At 48.8% G+C, this 21,179-nt stretch overlaps 1 protein-coding gene across 2 annotated transcripts in view; it reads right to left on the bottom strand.

Annotated features, from left to right (window-relative positions):
- Positions 1-4,181: 4,181 nt before the first annotated feature.
- The window catches only part of tamalin (trafficking regulator and scaffold protein tamalin), a 34,507-nt gene continuing 17,509 nt past the window's right edge, over positions 4,182-21,179 (bottom strand). The window contains exons 2-8 of one of the 2 annotated variants that reach the window (XM_085972698.1): positions 20,518-20,567; positions 20,017-20,071; positions 18,895-18,997; positions 13,574-13,667; positions 11,107-11,173; positions 9,289-9,355; positions 4,182-6,487 (exon numbers count right to left, since the gene is read on the bottom strand). In XM_085972698.1, the coding sequence (XP_085828824.1) occupies positions 6,051-6,487; positions 9,289-9,355; positions 11,107-11,173; positions 13,574-13,667; positions 18,895-18,997; positions 20,017-20,071; positions 20,518-20,567 (873 nt within the window). In that variant the 3' untranslated portion in view covers positions 4,182-6,050. The remainder of the gene's footprint in view (positions 6,488-9,288; positions 9,356-11,106; positions 11,174-13,573; positions 13,668-18,894; positions 18,998-20,016; positions 20,072-20,517; positions 20,568-21,179) is intronic. The other variant, XM_085972699.1, reaches the window with a different exon arrangement.

Here is a 21,179-nt window from a genome sequence, read left to right as displayed (position 1 = left end):
TATCCCTCTGGTGCAGAAGTCACTTCCTTATTATTCAAAGAATTTATAAAGCTATGACTTAGGAACAGGAGGAGGCCATTCAGCCCCTCGATCCTGTTCTGCCATTCAATCAGATTATGGCTGATCTGGATCTTAACTCCATTGACCCGCCTTGGTTCCATATCCCTTCACACCCTTACCCAACAAAAATCTATCAACTTTTGACTTAATACAAAGGTACCTCTCTGAAACTGAATTGAGACCAGCTTCTGTCTTTGTTTTCTTCCTTGAAGGCACGGTGGCACAATCTGTAAAGTGACGCGAAAGTAACGGCAAACTAAAATCTGGTTAAATACGGTTCGTCGGCCAATGCCTGCAATGGCACGCTCACAACAAGCACTTCCCGCCAAGGGAAAACTGACTATTCCCCCCATGTTGCCCTGGCACAAGCAGCAGGATTTGAGCTGGCAACTCAGTGAAACTGGCCGAGCACTCCTTTGATAGCACCTGGCTCAAGATCCCCAATTCTAAATCAAAGTCGAATGTAGCACATGCTTTACACTGGCGAATTAATGCACGTGAGCAGCGACATTTTGGAAGAGAGTTTCAATCTTGTAATCAAGCCCCACATTTTTATTCGACCATTATACTATCTCATAGTAGAGACGATGTTTCCGCTTGTGGGGGAGTCCAAAACTAGGGGCCATGAAGATAAGATAGTCACTAATAAATCCAATTAAAAATTCAGGGGAAACTTCTTTACCCAGAGAGTGGTGAGAATGTGGAACTCACTACCACAGGGAGTGGTTGAGGCGAATAGTATCGATGCGTTTAAGGGGAAGCGAGATAAACACATGAGGGAGAAAGGAATAGAAGGAGATGTTGATGGGGTGAGGTGAAGAGGGGTGGGAGGAGGCTCGTGTGGAGCATAAACACCGGCACGGACCAGTTGGGCCGAATGGCCTGTTTCTGTGCCGTAGATTCTATGTAATCATCTCTAAGAAACATGCGGCAGCATCCTTGGACCAAAGTTTAGCTGTTGGTGACTACTCCACCTTTAGTCATTGCCGACCACCTCTGAAGATCAATGTGCAGACCCAGCACAAGAGGAGGACTTAAAGGTCTCCTAAGAGGTTGGCCTATCTGGGCTTCAGAAGAGAGAGTGAAAGCTAGTGAGACAATGGAGAGAGGCAATCCGAACAGACAGAAAAGGAAACAAACAAGTAAGGCACAAGTCAGGAGTGTGATGGAATACTCTCCACTTGCCTGGATGAGTGTAGCTCCAACAACACTCGAGAAGCTCGACACCATCCAGGATAAAGCAGCCCGCTTGACTGGCACCCCATCCACCACCTTAAACATCCACTCACTCCACCACCGGTGTACTGTGGCTGCAGTGTGTACCATCTACAAGATGCACTGCCGCAACTCGCCAAGGCTTCTTCGGCAGCACCTCCCAAACCCACAACCTCTTCCACCTAGAAGGACAAGGGCAGCAGGCGCATGGGAACACCACCACCTCCAAGTTCCCCTCCAAGTCACACACCATCCTGACTTGGAAATATATCGCCGATCCTTCATCGTCACTGGGTCAAAATCCTGGAACTCCCTCCCTAACAGCACTGTGGGAGCACCTTCACCACATGGACTGCAGCGGTTCAAGAAGGCAGCTCACCACCACCTTCTCAAGGGCAATTAGGGATGGGCAATAAATGCCGGCCTTGCCAGCAACGCCCACATCTCATAAACGAATAAAAAAGGGAGGGAAAAAGAGAATGCGGTTACATATCTTTCAGAACAAATGGCTTTTCTCACTTTCAAACTATGCACAATTTTCCCTACAATGTGCGAAACAAGGATTCTTTTGTAGATTTTAAATGGAGGAACACTATAAAGTAGAATTGAATAAATATAAAGAGCGAACAACATTCAGAATTCAGAATATCCTTGGAATAAACCAAATGGGAAAGAATGGACTCTCGAGACGCTTTGGATTTTGGTACAGAACTAATCCCACAGTCAATGAAAGGCACACAGGCATTCTGTATCCTCCAGAGGAAGACTGGAGAAATGCGTGTTCCAAATACGTCTTAGCAAAACTGGTACCAGCAGCTTCATCTGGCTGGACATAAACAACAGGTTGCACTGGTGCTTTTGCTAAGCCAATAAAGAAAGACTTGCATTTCTATCGCGCCTTTCACGACCTCAGGACGTCCCAAAGCGCTTTACCGCCAATGAAGTGTAGTCACTGTTGGAAAGGCAGCAGGCAATTTGCGCACAGCAAGCTCCCACAAACAGCAATGTGATAATGAGCAGATAATCTGTTTTATTGATGTTGGTTGAGGGATAAATATTGGCCCCAGGACACCGGGGAGAACTCCCCTGCTCTTCTTCGAAATAGCGACATGGGATCTTTTACGTCCAGCTGAGAGCATTGGTTTAACATCTCATCCAAAAGACGGCCCCTCCGACAGTGCAGCACTCCCTCAATGCTGCACTGGAGTGTCAACCTAGATTTTGTGCTCGAGTCTCTGGAGTGGGACTTGAACCCGTGACCTTCTGACTCAGGCACGAGTGCTAACAACTGAGCCACAGCTGACACTTTTGGCGATGATGCCATTATTTGGATCATCTATTGGGCCCATTTGACATTGTGCGTAACAGGTTCATAAACGGTAAAACATTCCACTGAATTTTGCTTTGACATTTGCATATTAAAGTTGGCAATTTTTCTGACCTTTTTGAAATCGGGCAGGAGAAGGTCAAGGAGGCCAATAAAACCTATCAAAAAGAGAAAGGTTTTGTTGGCCTCCTTGATCTTCTCCTGCCTGATCTCAAACGGTCAGAAAAATTGCCAACTTTAATACCGACTCTTCCTGAAATCCTAAACTGTGGGAAATGAAGACTGACTTCTCCTTTCAATTAGCCCAACGCCTGACTGAATTCCTCAAGATACTGGCGAGGTATTATGGCCACTGTCGGCCAATGTTGAGAAGCACATTGGATGACCAAAGGCAGCTGGTCAGAGGCCTTTCGGGTCTTAGAAATCCAGGATAATGGTGCAAAGCCAACCTTCTCGGATTAGCTACAGCTCAAACGAGGATGCAGCCGTCCTTCAATCGAGGTATTGTTTGCTGTCACCCCACAGGCTTCCTTTCTACCGAGCGCTTACTGTTTTTAGGCTGTCGCATCCAGAACTGGCATCCTCCTCCCCCCCCCACCCCGCCCCACCTCCTCCTCCGCTATACTTCCTGTCTTGACTGTTTCAAGTTGTGAAAGATTCTGGTCTGAAACTCGACAGTTCCCACAGCACGTACTGTCAGCAATATATTTCTTTTTCACAGAACCAGTGTCTGTAAGCCTGTGGTCACTGAATTAAGACGCTACTGCGGGGCTATTTTCAGACCACCTCCGCTGTGAAGTGATCACTTTAGACCTGCAGTAAAAAACCTATTTAAAGAGGCAGTGACCCAGTCCCTTCAATGGCCGCTCCTTCTAACCCCTTCAGTCCCGCAACACTCAAGCTCTTACCATGGTTCTACCTGCTGCCCCGTTATAGTGGGTATTACTCAACGAAATGGATCCACGACCTTTGTGGGATCTCATCAAATCGATCCTGTTACTGGACCCAAAACAACGAATTCAATTGGCAAACCTAATGCTGTGCAGGAGGAACTCGACTGCAAGCTAAGTACAGCAGACGCTCTTCTCTCTCTACAAGGCGGTGTTTAGGGTATAACTGGTTATAGAGACGCTCTTCCACATGGTGCTGATTGAGCCGACAGCAACCAGGGTGGCAGTACTGAAAGTGCCACAATTGGACTCAGTGCCTCTGGGCCAGGGAAAGGATAACAATCAGCCAGGGTTCCCCACTGAGCCCCTACTGGACAGGGCACATCTCGGACAGTCTATTGAGGACAGGAAAGGGCTTGGCTGCGGTGCCCCCCACAGTCGAATAGCCAGCTGCCACTCATTGTTTAGGGATGCGCATGAAGAATGGCCCTTTGGCTGGGGCACTGGGAGTGTGGGGAGGCATCTGTCAACAACTGGGGAACCCCCAGTAAGAGTCAGTGGAGTAGGTTGCTGTCCTCACTGGCCGGGCGGTAAACTGGCGGATCGCCCGGCCGTTACAGAACCCGCCTGATTTTCACTCCGTTGATTGGCGCCCAGATACTGCAGGCAAAACCCCCCCCCGCCCCCCCACCCCGTCTTCGAAGAGCTCAGGGAAGAAAATTGGTCAATAGCTGTGTTGGATCTGGGACAGGTCAGGGGCTGTGGTAGAGCCTTGCCGTGAGGATTTGCTGCACAGGTTTATGCCGACTGCAAGGTTCGATTAGAGCGCGTGCGTCTCATTGCTTGCGATAGCTTTGGAGTCCCCCCGTTCAGATTTACAACAGCTTGAAATACATTCAACTTGCATCGGTGTCGAGCCTCTCGCCTTGCAATGTTTCTGAAGGGCGGGAACTCAACCTGCTGGCTGAGGCAGCTTAAGGGGAGTTTGGCAGCCGTGCGGCCCGTTTTGTTTTGCTTCCCCGCTCAGTCATCCGAACGTCCAGCCGCCCCAAGTAAAATCGGGGCCACTTGATCTCGGCACTGACTTGCGGCCCTGCGAAGCGCCTTTGCTTTCCGCCTTAAAGGTGTTGTTGGGGTGCAGGTTGTTGTTTTTCCCCATTAAGGGAGAGCGAGGCGGGACCGCCAGGCTCCGCCAAGGAGGAAAGCGGCAAGGCTGCAGCGAGGGGGAGAGAGAAGCTCGAAACAGCTTACGTGCGGGTGACCTCAGACAGTCCCACCAAATATCAAGTTCCTTTACCTCATGCGGAACCGAGGGTGAAGTGATGTCAGCCAGGAACCTCGAGACAACACTGCGATGGAAACTACTAAAAGATCAGACTCCATCCCCCCACCCCACCCCCTAAAAAAGACCAAAATTCCACATTACAGCAAAAACGATTCGGACAGCAACAAGTAAAATAAAAGAGTTTCGCTCAATGGGTGAATGTCCTTGTGGAGTGCGGTGCTGAGCCTCAGATCAGGAATGATTGAAGTTCGATCCTTGGTCTGAGCGGAGTTCGCCAGGGCAGCTTATGGGCTGGGGCGAAGGCACTACAATTAGGCTAGGGAAGAGGAAAGGTAAGACGAGCTTGGCCATCCACGCCTGATCACTACGTGGTAGCGGTCGCTGGAGAGAGTGCGTGCGGATGTTGGGCATGGACCGGACGTGCGTGCTTGCCGCAGTTGGAAGGCACGCCGACACGCATTGCCTTGGCCCACACTTGAAGAATGGCTATCTGGGCAAGGTACCAGAGGGCTGCTGGCACCTGTGGAACCTTACCCGGGTGGGAGTCCGTGCCTTCAGGCAAGACAATGATACAGCATAGAAGCAATGTTCCCTGTGAGCCGCGCTGTGTTCGAAGCGGCCTGTTTCTTTTAGTGCGTGGTCCCTTTAAATTTCCGCTCAGGCGCAGTATTTACAATGGAGAAGCCGGTGAGTGGCCTGCACGGGACCTGTCCCGTTACTGCGCGCTTAGAGGGCACACTGCATAGAAGTAGGCCATTCGGCCCATCGTGCCGTGACGGCTCTTTGGTAGTGCTATCCAATTAATTCCACTCCCCCCCCTGCTCTTTCCCCATTTCACTTCCAACACCTTAGTAGATTGGGGGGGGGGGGGGGCGGCAGGGCGGGGGGGAAACAATCGGAAAAAATAAATAGAGTGAAAGTAAACCCTTACATAGGAACACAAGAGTGCACCGAACCGCAAAAGACCATTGCCGTCCATCTGACTTATCCCAAAGTTCAAAAACGATTACACTTATCTCTTACACCCCCTCAGTCACCTTGACGTAGAAACTATCCAGCTCGCTTTGGAATTTGCCAAAACTGTCCAACTCCATTGTCTCCTTGGGCAGTCTGTGCAGCCCATTCACCACCTTCTGTGTGAAGTAGTTCAATCTAAGCGGTTTGGTCGCCTCCCCGCTTCTGGTACTCTGTCCGCAATACTTCTGGTGGCAGCAATGTCTGCTATTAGCGTTGAAAATAGGAAACACAATAAATAAATGCGCTGGCACGTTGCCTACAGGTGGCTTTCTTCCTCTTCCACCGATCGGTTGAGTCCAGGGATATACTTGAGCAGCCTCTTCCGCAAACTTTTTCTCCGAGACTTCCTTGGAAGGGTTCCAAAGGCACTCTGGTTGTTGCATTTCTCCCAGGAGGTGGAGGCGACTCCGTTGTGGCCAGCCTTGGCGCTCACGCTCCTCGTCAGCGCCTTCTTGACGACGACCATCTCGCTGCTGTGAGTGCTGTGGCTGTCGTCGCTGCCCGCGTCTAAGGGGTCAAAGATACAAGTCTGGTAAATGGGCTCGTCATCGCCCTCCATGGCGCCGCTGCAGGTAATGCCACTGGAGTGGGTCTGCCTCTGGGCGGAAGGGCTGGGGTCGAGGCCCTGACCAAAAAGGCTGGCTCGGACCGATTCGAAAGCGTCATAAACACTTGGATCTTTTGACACGATCCCTGGAAAGAGGGCAAAAACACCAGGCGGTGAGGTCTACAGACTAGAAGGTTCGCCACTTTTACGCTGGCACTCGGGTTCCGGGAGACTGGCATCCTGGCACTAGTTCCTTCCACTCACACACCACCAAATCCAGCTCCATTATCCTCGTGGCAAGCTCATAGACCCAGTTGCTCCATTGGATCTACAATTCTGCCACTGGAATGAGGGAGCCAGCTTTAGCAGTGGAGAGCGTGGAGAGCTAGATTATGGATGAAGCTCTCCCGACATCTAATCGAACGTCCATGTAAGGGCATCTTAAAAGGAGGTTGGTGCAAAGTGGATTCAGACACTTAAAACCATGGTGGTCTGTAAACAGGTGCCAGGGCGAACAGGCCAGGCCAAACCTTGACCTCGCACCCGGGCACAATTCCATAGGCGCTGGCAGCCCTTTGGTACCACCGACATTCTTCAGATGTGAGCCGAAACCGTGAGTATTGGCAAGCTATTTGGTCGCTATTTGAAGCTATCGCAACAATGCTCAGTGGCAGCGAGTAAACCAAATTAGATGTTGGGATGTATCAACAGCTGAATATTGAGCTGAAATAGAGAGGTAATCCTGCCACTTTATAAATCATTGGCGCGACTGCACTTGGAATATTGCGTACAGTTCTGGTCGCCGCAGTACAGAAAGGATATTGCAGCTATTGCGAGGATACAGAAGAGAGCAACCAGAATGATTGAGGGAATGGCGGGATTGGATTAGGAGGAGTGATTATGTAAACTGGGCACGTTCTCACTGGAATAGAGAAGGGATATGATTTCTGTTCTTAGGTTTCTAAAGGGACAAGACAATGTAGACAGTGACGCGCTGTTTCACCGTACCCAGAACACTGGAACCAGAGGACACGGCCCGCACTTGAAGGGGGTAGGTTCAAAACTAAGCTGCGGAAATGATATTTCAGTGAGTGAGTGGTCAATCTATGGAACAGGCTCCCCAGGGAAACAGTGGATGCAGTTAGTATTGATTCAGTCAAATGCAAATTAGATGGATTTATTTATTTATTTTTTTAAAACATCTTGGGATACAGTATGTGAGCAACTTGAGACATGACGTGTGGGGAGTGTAGCGTGCTTGGGAGGAACAGGTGACTTTGGACCTATGGGTCCCAAAGCTCTACCACCACTGGGGGTTTTCCTCAGCTCCTGTCTGGGTCTGGTGTAGACTCATTAATCACAGCAATCAATCTCTATCAATCAACAATTCCATTATCATTGTGTCATGCGCCCACCAGGATGGTAGACGGCAAACTAGATGGACCGTGGTCTTTTCTCGTCTATGGTCCTATGTTCCTAGGACATCCCAGCCAAGCCTGATCATGTTAACTCGCCTGTACTTTCCAGCATGGCGCAGTGGACAATGACCAGGGGCAGGAACCCCGGGTGGCCCCCCTCCCCCATTTGCCCGAGGGTGCCGAGACCTATTGTAGAGCCCCCGTTGCCTACCCCAAATAACTCCGCACAGACGCGAGACGAAACCTGTGATCTTCTGGCCTGTACAACTCAGCTTCCATGCTAGGTCACAGCTTGACCTACTGCACCGTCAGTGGCAGCTTGGTCATCTCCGCTCCCTTGTGCATTCCGAAACTCCTGACCACGTGCTCAGGCTGCTCTGACAGCTCAGCGAGTATAGCTAGTGAGGAGCTGAGTCATACTGACCAGAGAGAGGGGCCCCAGGTTTAATCCTTCGTCGGTGCTGCAGGACACAAGCGCCGAGCGGTTCGGGGAACTGGATCAGCAAACCCAGACAGCTGGGAGTTCATAATCCCACCATGGCAAGCTGTGAAATGGAATTCAATCAATCTAACGAGTTCTGCGCTCGCAACAGGCGTGGTCATTATTTGGACAAGCAGTGCAGGAGGGGAGGGGGGCAAATCAATGAAAAGGCGAACTTGAAAGAAGACACAGTTGCTGGGATCCTGTTCTTCGAATCATCCAGCACAGAAGGAGGCCACTCGGCCCAGCGTGCCGGTGTGTACTGTAGTATTCAGTAAGCCACGTGCAGTGCAGTCCCTGCCACTTATACTGTCTCCGCACGTTGCGGGCAGCCGCTTATATCGGGCGAATGGCGCTGAGCATTTGCCATCACCATAGGCGTCAACGGCACAGGCAAGTAAAGCGTTTTAAGCGCGCCGACTTTTGCGGGCTGTTCGCGCCCCGTTTAAAATGCCGCTGCGCCATTCAGGCCCCGTTCAGCTCTCCCAACGGTGCAGGGGAAACTGAGCAGAGCGCTAGCTTTCACTCTCCCTCCCCTTTGGATCATTAGGGGGGCATTTAGACAGAGCAGGGAGGTGCAGCGATGAAGATTCCCTCCGTGCTTTCGAAAAAGTTGCTCGGTCGTACCGGCCACCGCGTATTGCGTTGGCACCCACGCGCCCGCCACAAGCGGCGGGGATTGTATTCATGCCCTGGTACATCCCAAGCCCACGGAACATGGCTGTCTGTAATGATCTGATTGTCTGCATACGCGTTCATTAAAAAAGGGAGGGAAAGTGTAACTTCTGTTCAAAGTTGTCCCCATCGCGATCCATAAACCTACATGAATAAATTCGGGGGCTGGACGTCCCAGGCTCAGACTCATTCACATTGGCTGTAACCCTGGGTTACCACCGGGATTAAAACAACGCTGGCCAGGAAATCCAAGCTACTAGTTCTATAAAACCTAAACTACGGTTGTCCAACGTAGTCAGCCATGGTCACCAGAAGGACACACCTCCCCGTGCCTGGGCCTGACCACGGAGAAGGAAACGAGGAGCTCACCTACCATGCACCAGTCTCTGTTCCTGGACCATTAGTGACCTGTACTCTTCCCACTTCTCCTGCAGCGTTTGCTGGGAAAGAACAATGACAATGATGAAATCTCATACAGAAGGAATAAGAAGCCTGCTTCAAATCTGAGATAATACAGAAAATGCCAGAATCGGCGTGCGAGTCTCTGTGAAGAGAACAGACAGGTTAAGAGAGGGGTTGGGGGCGGGAGGGGAGACCCTGCAACAGAACAGAACAGTTCTGACAAAAGGTCTGTTATAAATCTCATCATTCATCAAGAAATAACGCTGGACGGCCAGCTGGTGGCGCCGTCCAAGGAGTATAAATACTCGGGCGTCGGCCCAGCTTTCCAGGGACATTTTGTAAGACAAGGAACTAGTGAAGTACAACTAGACCTCCATGTTCTGAAACAAGTTGATTAAAGCCTTGCTTTATACTCAAACCAAGTGTGCAGTGAGCTTTATTACGTCAAGGTCGCTGCCTCAAACATTAACCTGTCCGATCACGGACTGAGAAGAGGTCATTCAGCCCATCATACCTATTCCTTCTGCTATTTTGCTATCATACCTATTCCTTCTATAGGCCGTGGGCAATCCTGATCCATCGTGGATCCTATCCAGCCCATTTAAAAGGCATTTATTACCGTTAGTGTCCAGGGAGGTCAGGTATAGGTCTCGCAGTGGGCAGGCCAGGGAATTTGACACTGAGCTGGTCCCATGCATCAACGTGCTCGCGTTGTGATGCCATTTCATGTCATCGTAAGTGTCAAACACACTGAACCAACTCAGTGCTGGTAGGTCACAGCAGAAGCTCGTAGTTCTGATGGGAGATTGGAAGACCCATAAGGAAGTGTACCTACCCTTCAGTTGGCTGCATGGAGGTCCAGTTGCTTATACTGTACTTGAGTGCCACTGAAGAGGGGAGACCCAGCAGTCGAAGGTCTAGTAAGGTCAAAAAGCTTCAAAGTTCCTGAGGGATGGATCTTTCTGTACCTCAATAGGAAATCAAACCAAACTCCAGACCATCTATCTAACCCTCTATCCCTTGACCAGTTGGCGTGACATAGAGTCATCACGGCACAGAAGGAGGCCATTCGGCCCATCGAGTCCGTGCCAGCTCTCTGCAGAGCAATCCAGTCAGTCCCATTCCCCCGCTCTATCCCCGTTTATTTCCCTCAAGTGCCTATCCAGTCTCCCCTTGAAAACATTGAGTGTCTCCGCTTCCACCACTTCCGTCGGCAGCGAGTTCCAGGCCATCACCACTCGCTGCGTAAAAAAGTTTTTCCTCACGTCCCCCCTGTATCTCTCGCCCAAAACCTTAAATCTGTGTCCCCTAGTCCTTGTACCATCAACTAGTGGGAACAGCTTTTCCCCGTCTAGCCTATCCAAACCCGTCATAATCTTGTACACCTCTATCAAATCACCCCTCGACCTCCTTTGCTCTAATGAAAACAAATCCAGCTTCTCCAACCTGTCCTTGTAGCTAAAGATTCCCCATCCCCAGGACATCTCCATGGTCCCGGTCCCTCATGTTCCACACAACACCCAATCATCTCTATCTGTACTTATCTTTACAACCCTCAGATATCAATCCAGCGCTTTGATTTTTAAAGGTGTCAGTTAACGCACCAGAAATACTTTATCTGGGAATCTGTCTTCTGTGGGGGAGGGATGGAATTTATTCAGCTCTCAGATCCTGCTCGAGGTATGTTAATTTGGCACGTTGTGTCTTCGAATTCTGCATTCACAGTTCATGTTAAATAAACAACACTCCAAGGCCCAAAGCACTGACAGCAGCCATAAAAGCAGCTTACCTTCAGGTACTGCAGTCTGGTTTCCAATTCTGCTCGCCTGATGGAGGTTCCGTACACAGTCTCCAGCCTGTCAGTGGGAATGTACCAGTTAAACACTGCAGTGTAGACTTTCAAATAGTTAGCTTTCTCCTCACATCCACTTGTTCTTTAGCGGTTTTCCGATCAGAGCTGTCTTAACACCAGTTAACCCATTGCCTTCCCCTGCGTAATGTGCTGCTCCCAGTTCTCTGCCAACCCTGCCCTACGGCCAACCATTTAACTGCAGAAGAACAACTTGGGTTGACATCTCAGACATTCCCTCTATCCTTCCCCCTCTCCGGGGAAACACTCTCCTGGCCCATCCCTCTCTCTGATGGTCTAGTTGCTGACAAGAAATTTGCCACGTGACTCCCCAGTGGATTCAGGAAAGGTCCCAGCAGATTGGAAAACTGCTAATGTAACACCCTTATTTAAAAAGGGAGGCAGACAAAAGGCTGGAAACTATAGACCAGTTAGCCTAACATCTGTGGTTGGTAAAATGTTGGAGTCCATTATTAAGGAAGCAGTAACAGGACATTTGGATAAGCATAATTTAATCGGACAGAGTCAGCATGGTTTTACGAAGGGGAAGTCATGTTTGACAAATTTGCTCGAATTCTTTGAGGACGTAACAAACAGGGTGGATAAAGGGGAACCAGTGGATGAGGTGTATTTGGACTTCCAAAAGGCATTTGACAAGGTGCCACACAAAAGATTACTGCACAAGATGAAAAATCATGGGATTGGGGGTAATATACTGGCATGGGTGGAAGATTGGCTATCTAACAGAAAACAGAGTTGGGATAAATGGTTCATTCTCGGGTTGGCAATCAGTAACTAGTGGTGTTCCGCAGGGGTCAGTGCTGGGACCCCAACTCTTTACAATCTATATTAACGATTTGGAGGAAGGGACCGAGTGCAACGTATCCAAGTTTGCCGACGATACAAAGATGGGAGGGAAAGCAGTGAGTGAGGAGGACATAAAAAACCTGCAAAAGGACATAGACAGGCTAAGCGGGTGGGCAAAAATTTGGCAGATGGAATATAATGTTGGAAAGTGTGAGATTATGCACTTTGGCAGAAAAAATCAAAGAGCAAGTTATTATCTAAATGGAGAGAAACTGCAAAGTGCTACAGTACAAAGGGATCTGGGGGTCCTGGTGCATGAAACACAGAAGGTTAGTATGCAGGTACAGCAGGTGATCAGGAAGGCCAATGGAATCTTGGCTTTTATTGCAAGGGGGATGGAGTATAAAAGCAGGGAAGTCTTGCTGCAGTTATACAGGGTACTGGTAAGGCCACACCTGGAATACTGCATACAGTTTTGGTTTCCATATTTAAGAAAAGATAAACTTGCTCTCGAGGCAGTTCAGAGAAGGTTCACTCGGTTGATTCCGGAGATGAGGGGGTTGACTTATGAGGAAAGGTTGAGTAGGTTGGGCCTCTACTCATTGGAATTCAGAAGAATGAGAGGCGATCTTATCGAAACATATAAGATTGTGAGGGGGCTTGATCGGGTGGATGTGGTGAGGATGTTTCCACTGATGGGTGAGACTGGAACTAGGGGGCATAATCTTAGAATAAGGGGCTGCCCTTTCAAAACTGAGATGAGGAGAAACTTCTTCACTCAGAGGGTGGTAAATCTATGGAATTTGGTACCTCAGAGCTGTGGAAGCTGCGACATTAAATAAATTTAAAACGGAGATAGACAGTTTCCTAGCTGATAAGGGAATAAGGGGTTACGGGGAGAGGGCAGGGAAGTGGACGTGAGTCTAGGTTCAGATCAGCCATGATCCTATTGAATGGCGGAGCAGGCCCGAGGGGCCGTATGGCCTACTCCTGCTCCTACTTCTTATGTTCTTATGTTCAGTGAGGAGATCCGCCACCCAGTGTGGTGTTGAGGCTCACAGGCCAGGGGGTGTTGAGTGATCCTAGCTGTAGTGGTAGTGGAGGCTTCAACTCTCTTGGGTTAGGGAGGGGGTTTCCCACTATATCACTATCTGGTGGCACCCCACCCCCGGTGGAAAATGCATATGTACAAATGTTGGATGTGGACAGGATGGGGCTTGGCTGTGATGGTCAAATAACCTGCCAACACTCATTGTTTAAGCTCACATATGAAGATTATCCCTTAAGGGTTGCCATGGAAACCTACCTCAGTGAACATAACTTCAAGAGGGGGAGAAGAGAATTTGGAGAAAAAAAATACATTTTAACACTGATTAATGAACACCGTGTGAATAAGAACCAATTGAAGCAACAGGTCGCCCTGAGGCTCCATTTTGTGGCCTTGAGCTACTGGCTTCCCTCCAGTCCCATGCCTTCCTCTGACTTCTATTGTTCAAGCGGGCAGAAAATAATTGCAGATATTATTAGACTTAAGAATCGGCACTTGGAAAACTACAATGGAAACCCACGCATTGTGTCACCGTTTCTTGTGTTTGATTACCTCAGACAATTTCCCGAAGACTTGATAAGATCCACAATATCTCGGTGGCGGAATCCATCGACGGTTGTCCCGTTGATGCTGGTGATTGTGTCACCTGGAAAGAAAACACAGCTCTTTTTGAGCCTCAAAGTAAACCACAATTCGTAACGGCCTCCCGCTCAAAAAGAAATGTCATTGGTTGCCGGCACGACAGGTGAAAAAAACCTCCTCCCACCTGTCTATCAAGACAGGAAATCTGCACAAGAAATGGAACTTGCATCAAGAGGAAGTCGCTTAACGTGTGGTGCAGTTGAAGAGGCTAGGGGCAGTACCCAAAGGTGACAAGAGTGATTGTGTTGAGCTTCGCTGGAAAGTTGACTTGCCCGGTGTGGAACCCAAGAGCAGCCCCCAGTGCTCGCAGCGTGGGAGGCAATACAGACACAACAACTGGCCCCAGTATTCCTTGGGCTGGGCAGGAGAGAATCGCTATCCAGTGGGCCCCTGCTGCAAAATGCACACATCTGCACGTCAGATGTAAAAGAAAGACTTGCATTTATATAGCACCCTCAGGACGTCCCAAAACACCTTACAGCCAATGAAGTACTTTTTGAAGTGCGGGCACTGTTGTGATGTAGGAATCGCGGCAGCCAATTTTCACACAGCAAGCTCCCACAAACAGCAATGAGATAAAAAAAATCAGATTATCTGGTCAGTTAAGTGTTGATTGAGGGATAGATATTGACCCAGGACACCAGGGATAACTCCCCTGCTCTCCCTTGAATAGCGCCGTGGGATCTCTTACGTCCACCTGAGGGCAGACGGGGCCTCGGTTTACCATCTCATCTGAAAGACGGCACCTCCGACAGTGCAGCACTCCCTCAGTAGCGTCAGCCTAGAATACGTGAATTGAAAAACGTGAAGACAGTCAATTGAAATCTTCTAGACTGAGAACAATGGAATTTTTGTTGGGTAAGGGTATCGAGAGCTACGGAGCAAAGGCAGGTGAATGGAGCTGAGGTACAGATCAGCCATGACCCAATAGAGTGGCGGAACAGGCTCGAGGGGCTGAATGGCCTGCTCCTATGTTCATCTGACAGAATTGGGTTCGGTTCCCCACCCCCCCTTCCCCAATAGTCAAATAACCTGCCAACACTCACTATCTGGGCTCATACATGAAGATGGGCCCATGTGGGTGAATTGTCAGAGGGGTGCTTGTACTTGTGAAACTGTTACAAGAGTGGCTCGCTGCTGGAGATGGGGGGGGGGGGGGGGGAGCGCGATTTGGCGGTAGGAAGTGAAACTTATAGACACTGTTCGACACTGAAGCCCATAAACCTTGGAAGCAGCAGTATGAAAAAAACTCAAATGAACAAAATCTGCATTTCCATAGGCCGGATGAGCAACCCTCCCCAGACATGCATCTATCTAGCACCTTACGTCTTAGAAACATCTCCCAGCCAATGGATTGCTTTCGAAGTGTAGTCACTGCTGTAGTTTAGGCAAACACGGCAGCCAGCTGTTGGGCACAGCAAGATCCCACAACACCAACTAGGATAAATGAACATCTGTTTGTTTCTGGTGGTGTTGGTTAAGGGATGAATGTTGGCCGGGGCACCGGGAGAAACTTCCCCCCCCCCACCCCCCCCCTGCTCTTCTCAAAAAGAGTGCCGTGAGATCTTTTACACAGTGCACATGAACATCAGAAACAAGCAGGTGGGGGCCTCAGTTTCACATCTCGTCCAAAAAACACCACTTCCAGCAATGCAGCGTTGCCTCAGTACCGTGCTGAAGTGTCAGTCTAGATTATGAGCTCAGGGTCTGGAGCGGAGCTCGAACCCATGACCTACCGCTATAATTAACAAATGTCAGGTCCAGCAGTGGCTTTGATAAGTATCTCACTTGTACCAGAGACCATTTGAGACACTTGAGTTATCTGGTTAGCTTCATTTGCAGAGATCTTTATCACTGACCCTAATCATGATGTACCTTCAGTAGATGACGGTTGGGTTTCTTACTGAGTAGAAACTTTATTATTAACAGATTTTAAGCTCGTTAATGCTGACAATTTATACTTATTTCTCACCACCACCCCCTCTGGTTTCTTTTCCTCTCCTCTCCTGAAGGTGCTGACTCAAGCTAGGTTACTGTTCCACAGTTTTTATCATCTCTAGCCAAGGAGTGTTGAGGTCCAACTGTGGCATCCCTGGACAACGAAGCTAGGTCAATGTCTGCCGTGGAGATCGTTCATCAGAATTCATGGCCCTGTTCTGATGAAGGCTACCTACCCGAAGCGTCAAATCTATCTCCCTGTTTCAGATGCTGACTGACTTGTTCTGGGTTTCAAGCATGTTTTTATACTTCTACAAGATGCCCTTTTGTTATGGAACCACAGCGATTTCAGTACAGAACAAAGCCATTTAGCCCAACTGGTGCTAGCGCCACTTTGGAGCTATCTGCTGTAATCCTATTTTCCTGCTCTTTCCCGATAATATTTTTCTTCAAGTGTTTACCTTAAGGGGTCGGCCTTGGCACATTGGTAGCACTTTCACTTCTAAGTTAGAAGGTTGTGGGTTCAAGTTCCATTCCAGAGACTTGAGCATGTGATCTAGGCTGACACTCAGTGCAGCACTGTTGGAGGTGCCGTTTTTAGGATGAGATGTTAAACTGAGACTCCGTCTGCCCTCTCAGGTGGATGTAAAAGATCCCATGGCCGCTATTCAAAGAAGAGCAGGGGAGTTCTCTCTGGTATCCTGGCCAATATTTATCCCTCAACCAACATCACCAAAACAGATCATTTATCTCATTCCTGTTAGTGGGGCCTTGCACATTGACTGCTGTTCTTCCGTACATTATGACAAGTGCTTTGGGAGGTTGTGAAAAGTGCTATGTAAAGTGTAAGTCCTTTCTTATCCAATCGTCTCTTAAATGTTGCAATTGATTTGGCTTCTATAGTGACTTCTGGTAGAACATCCCAGATCCTAATATCCCTGTGTGTAAAAATAAACTTTCTTCTCGTGCAAATCCTAAATTTACAGCCCCTTAGAATCTTACAGCACAGAAGGAGGCCATTCGGTCCATTGTGCCTGTGCCGGCTCTTTGAAAGAGCTCTCCACTTAGTCCCACTCCCCCGATCTTTCCCCAGAGCCAGGCAAACTTCTCCTTTTCAAGTATATATCCAATTCCCTTTTGAAAGTTACTATTGAATCTGCTTCTACCACCCTTTGGACAATGCATTCCCGATCACAACGCGCTGTGTAAAAGTAATTCTCCTCATCTCCCCTGTGGTTTTTTTGCCAATTATCTTAAATCTGTGTCCTCTGGTTACCAACCCTCCTGCCAATGGAAACAGTTTCTCCCTATTTACTCTATCAAAGCCCCTCATAATTTTGAACACCTCTATCAAATCTCCCCTTAACCGTCTCTGCTCTAAGGAGAACAATCCCAGCTTCTCCAGTCTCTCCACATCACTGAAGTCCCTCATCCCTGGTACCATTCTGGTCAATCACCCCTTAACCTTCTCTGCTCTAAGGAGAACAATCCCAGCTTCTCCAGTCTCTCCACATCACTGAAGTCCCTCATCCCTGGTACCATTCTGGTCAATCTCCACTTAACCTTCTCTGCTCTAAGGAGAACAACCCCAGCTTCTCCAGTCTCTCCACATCACTGAAGTCCCTCATCCCTGGTACCATTCTGGTCAATCTCCCCTTAACCTTCTCTGCTCTAAGGAGACCAATCCCAGCTTCTCCAGTCTCTCCACATCACTGAAGTCCCTCATCCCTGGTACCATTCTGGTCAATCTCCCCTTAACCTTCTCTGCTCTAAGGAGAACAACCCCAGCTTCTCCAGTCTCTCCACATCACTGAAGTCCCTCATCCCTGGTACCATTCTGGTCAATCTACCCTTAACCTTCTCTGCTCTAAGGAGACCAATCCCAGCTTCTCCAGTCTCTCCACATCACTGAAGTCCCTCATCCCTGGTACCATTCTGGTCAATCTCCCCTTAACCTTCTCTGCTCTAAGGAGAACAACCCCAGCTTCTCCAGTCTCTCCACCATCACTGAAGTCCCTCATCCCCGGTACCATTCTGGTCAATCTCCCCTTAACCTTCTCTGCTCTAAGGAGAACAATCCCAGCTTCTCCAGTCTCTCCACATCACTGAAGTCCCTCATCCCTGGTACCATTCTGGTCAATCTCCACTTAACCTTCTCTGCTCTAAGGAGAACAACCCCAGCTTCTCCAGTCTCTCCACGTAACTGAAGTCCCTCATCCCTGGTACCATTCTGGTCAATCTCCCCTTAACCTTCTCTGCTCTAAGGAGAACAATCCCAGCTTCTCCAGTCTCTCCACATCACTGAAGTCCCTCATCCCTGGTACCATTCTGGTCAATCTCCCCTTAACCTTCTCTGCTCTAAGGAGAACAACCCCAGCTTCTCCAGTCTCTCCACATCACTGAAGTCCCTCATCCCTGGTACCATTCTGGTCAATCTCCCCTTAACCTTCTCTGCTCGAAGGAGAACAATCCCAGCTTCTCCAGTCTCTCCACATCACTGAAGTCCCTCATCCCTGGTACCATTCTGGTCAATCTCCACTTAACCTTCTCTGCTCTAAGGAGAACAACCCCAGCTTCTCCAGTCTCTCCACGTAACTGAAGTCCCTCATCCCTGGTACCATTCTGGTCAATCTCCCCTTAACCTTCTCTGCTCTAAGGAGAACAATCCCAGCTTCTCCAGTCTCTCCACATCACTGAAGTCCCTCATCCTTGGTACCATTCTGGTCAATCTCCCCTTAACCTTCTCTGCTCTAAGGAGAACAATCCCAGCTTCTCCAGTCTCTCCACATCACTGAAGTCCCCCATCCCTGGTACCATTCTGGTCAATCTCCTCTGCACCCTCTCCAAGGCCTTAACATCCTTCCTAAAGTGTGGTGCCCAGAATTGGACACAATTCTCTAACGGAGGTGATTTATAAAGCCTCGCTACCATTTTTTTATTTCAGTGATGGTCATGTGAACAGACAAAATTTGGGAGGTTTCAATTAAGGTATTTTTAATCACATTATCCTACAATTGCCCTGATCTAGCCAGGAAGGTCCCAGGTCACGTGTGCTGGCTCCCAGTGTTGGAGCTAAGCATTTTGACTGTCTTGCTCCAGAAAGGGAAACGCAACAGTGAATTTGGGAGCTGATTCCAGCACAGTTAATCCCAGAATCCTTCCAACGATACCATGTTCACCATACAGAGAACAAAGATAGTGAGATATATTTATTATACAAAGAGAGGTTAGGCATGCTAGTTATGAATACAGAGAGAGGTAGATTCACGAATGTATCCCTGCCTGTTAGTCACCTTGTCTCAGTCCTCCGAGCTCTGCTGGGCTGTTTTCCCGGACCCGACACACAAACGTGCACATTTCCAGTGCATTCTCATCTCGATGATGTAGGCCGTACGTCTGCAAACAGCACAGAAAAATAAAAATAAAAAACTAGATGCAGGAAGGATGTTCCTGATGGCGGGGGAGTCCAGAACCAGGGGTCACAGTCTAAGGATAACGGGTAAGCCATTTAGGACTGAGATGAGGAGGAATTTCTTCACCCAGAGAGTGGTGAACCTGTGGAATTCTCCACCACAGAAGGCAGTTGAGGCCAATTCATTAAATATATTCAAGAAGGAGTTGGATATATTTCTTCAGGCTAAAGGGATCAAGAGATATGGGGAGAAGGCAGGGACAGGGTACTGAATTTGGATGATCAGCCATGATCTCATTAAATGGCGGAACAGGCTCGAGGGGCCGAATGGCCTACTCCTGCTCCTATCTTCTGTGTTTCTAAAACAGGCCTCTGAATACAGGAAACTTTGTGATATCTGGCACCGACGGGACCGGCGTGTTGCCGATCTATCAAAACTGCCGGACATACAAAGTTAATGTTGAAGCATACGGAGGTTTTCATCTCCGTATCTGACAACAAACACTGTTGCTTAGCAACAGCTTCCAAAGAGTCGGCTGCAGCTGCAAGCATCTGTAGCTGAAGCTGTTGCTATAGTTACAGACCTTGCAGTGGCTGACTGGGGGAAAAAAAAGAACGGGATCTAAAAAAACTTACAGAAAACGGCTCCTGATTTTTGCCGTTAGATTGAGTATTCCGGACATACAACACATGGTGGAGTTGCCGTTGGGATTCAATCGTTGAGTCATGGGAGCAGATGGACAGGGGCATGATGGTCCACGAGAGGCGGCGAGAGGGAAAAGGGAGTGAAGGTGGGTGGGGTGAGGAGGACAACAGGTAGGTGTCTCACACCACAGCAACAGCCACAGCCATTGGCTCTTCGTCGAGATAGCAACAAAGAGCAGCATTGACTTCAGGAACTGCAGAGCAGACCGTTCCCCTGCTCTCCTCAGTGCGCACACCTGATGCATTGAGAGGATTTAAACAGGGGATAGGGAAGGCGGGAAAGTAACATAAATCATACCTGAATTTCAAATCCAAAGGCTTCATTATCTTGCTTTTCTAAGGTAATAATCCTCCTTAAGACAAACAAGCAAAAAATGAATACCATTTACGAGAGATACTGCACACTTCTGCTTTTCGTGATATCTTTCCCCCCTCAGGCATCGACTCATGTTCAGGTACAGTCCCACGGTTGTCAAGCACCATTCCAGTCAGGCCCAAGCAGCCATTCTTAATACATGAGCCCCAATATAGGGAATATTGACAGGCTAGTCAACAATCGGGGGAAGCAAGGCAAGCGAGCCTCGCCCAAACATCCCACCCACGTGCGCCTTCCACCAGGAGTCACTGGATAGTGATCAGGAGAAGAAGCCTCACTGATTTTAACTCTTCCCCCAGCCCATGGACACTGAAGCCATTTGCGGTGCCCCTACTATTGCTTGCTCCTCCCAGACAAGGGGTCAACCCTGGGAACCTTCCTGGGACTGCAGTTAACAAAGAAACAAATAAAGCTGCATCTTACCTTTCGTGCTCAGGAGAGTCTGTCAGTGTTTTCCATTTCATTAATGACCTCTACAAAAAAGGACAGACAATTAGATTTCACAATAAAAGTTGTATCCGGATTCGAGAGCTGTTATCCAATTGGTATAAGAAATGCCATGACTAGCCCTTTGAACTAGTGTGTAGTGAATGAACTGGTGCCTCTGTGTGAAAGCGTCAAGAGCTGGCTTGTGATCGAAAAGAAGGCCCTGAGATTATGCTACAGGATGTACTAGACCACCAACACCGAACACACATGTCTGAAGTTCCTCTCCTTGCTATCCGACTGTTCCCTTCTGGTAGTGTCAGCCGTGGCTCAGTGGGTAGCACTCTCACCTCTGAGTCAGAAGGTTGTGGGGTTCAAGTCCCACTCCAGAGACTTGAGCACAACAATCTAGGCTATTGCTCCAGGGGAGTGCTGCACTGTTGGAGGTGCCGTCTTTTGGATGAGATGTTAAACCGAGTCCCCGTCTGCTCTCACAAGTGGATGTAAAAGATCCCATGGTTTTGAAGCAGAGCAGGGGAGTTCTCCCTCGTGTCCTGGCCAATATTTATCCCTCAATCAGCATCACGAAAACATTATCTGGTCATTTTCACATTGCTGTTTGTGGGATCTTGCTGTGCACAAATTGGCTGCTGCGTTTC

The sequence above is a fragment of the Somniosus microcephalus genome, chromosome 33, assembly GCF_052327205.1.
Source record: "Somniosus microcephalus isolate GS21.2 chromosome 33, FLI_Smic_1.0, whole genome shotgun sequence".
Taxonomy (NCBI): domain Eukaryota; kingdom Metazoa; phylum Chordata; class Chondrichthyes; order Squaliformes; family Somniosidae; genus Somniosus; species Somniosus microcephalus.
The sequence above is the reverse complement of the archived record's forward strand: the minus strand, read 5'-3'. Positions and strand labels throughout refer to the sequence as shown.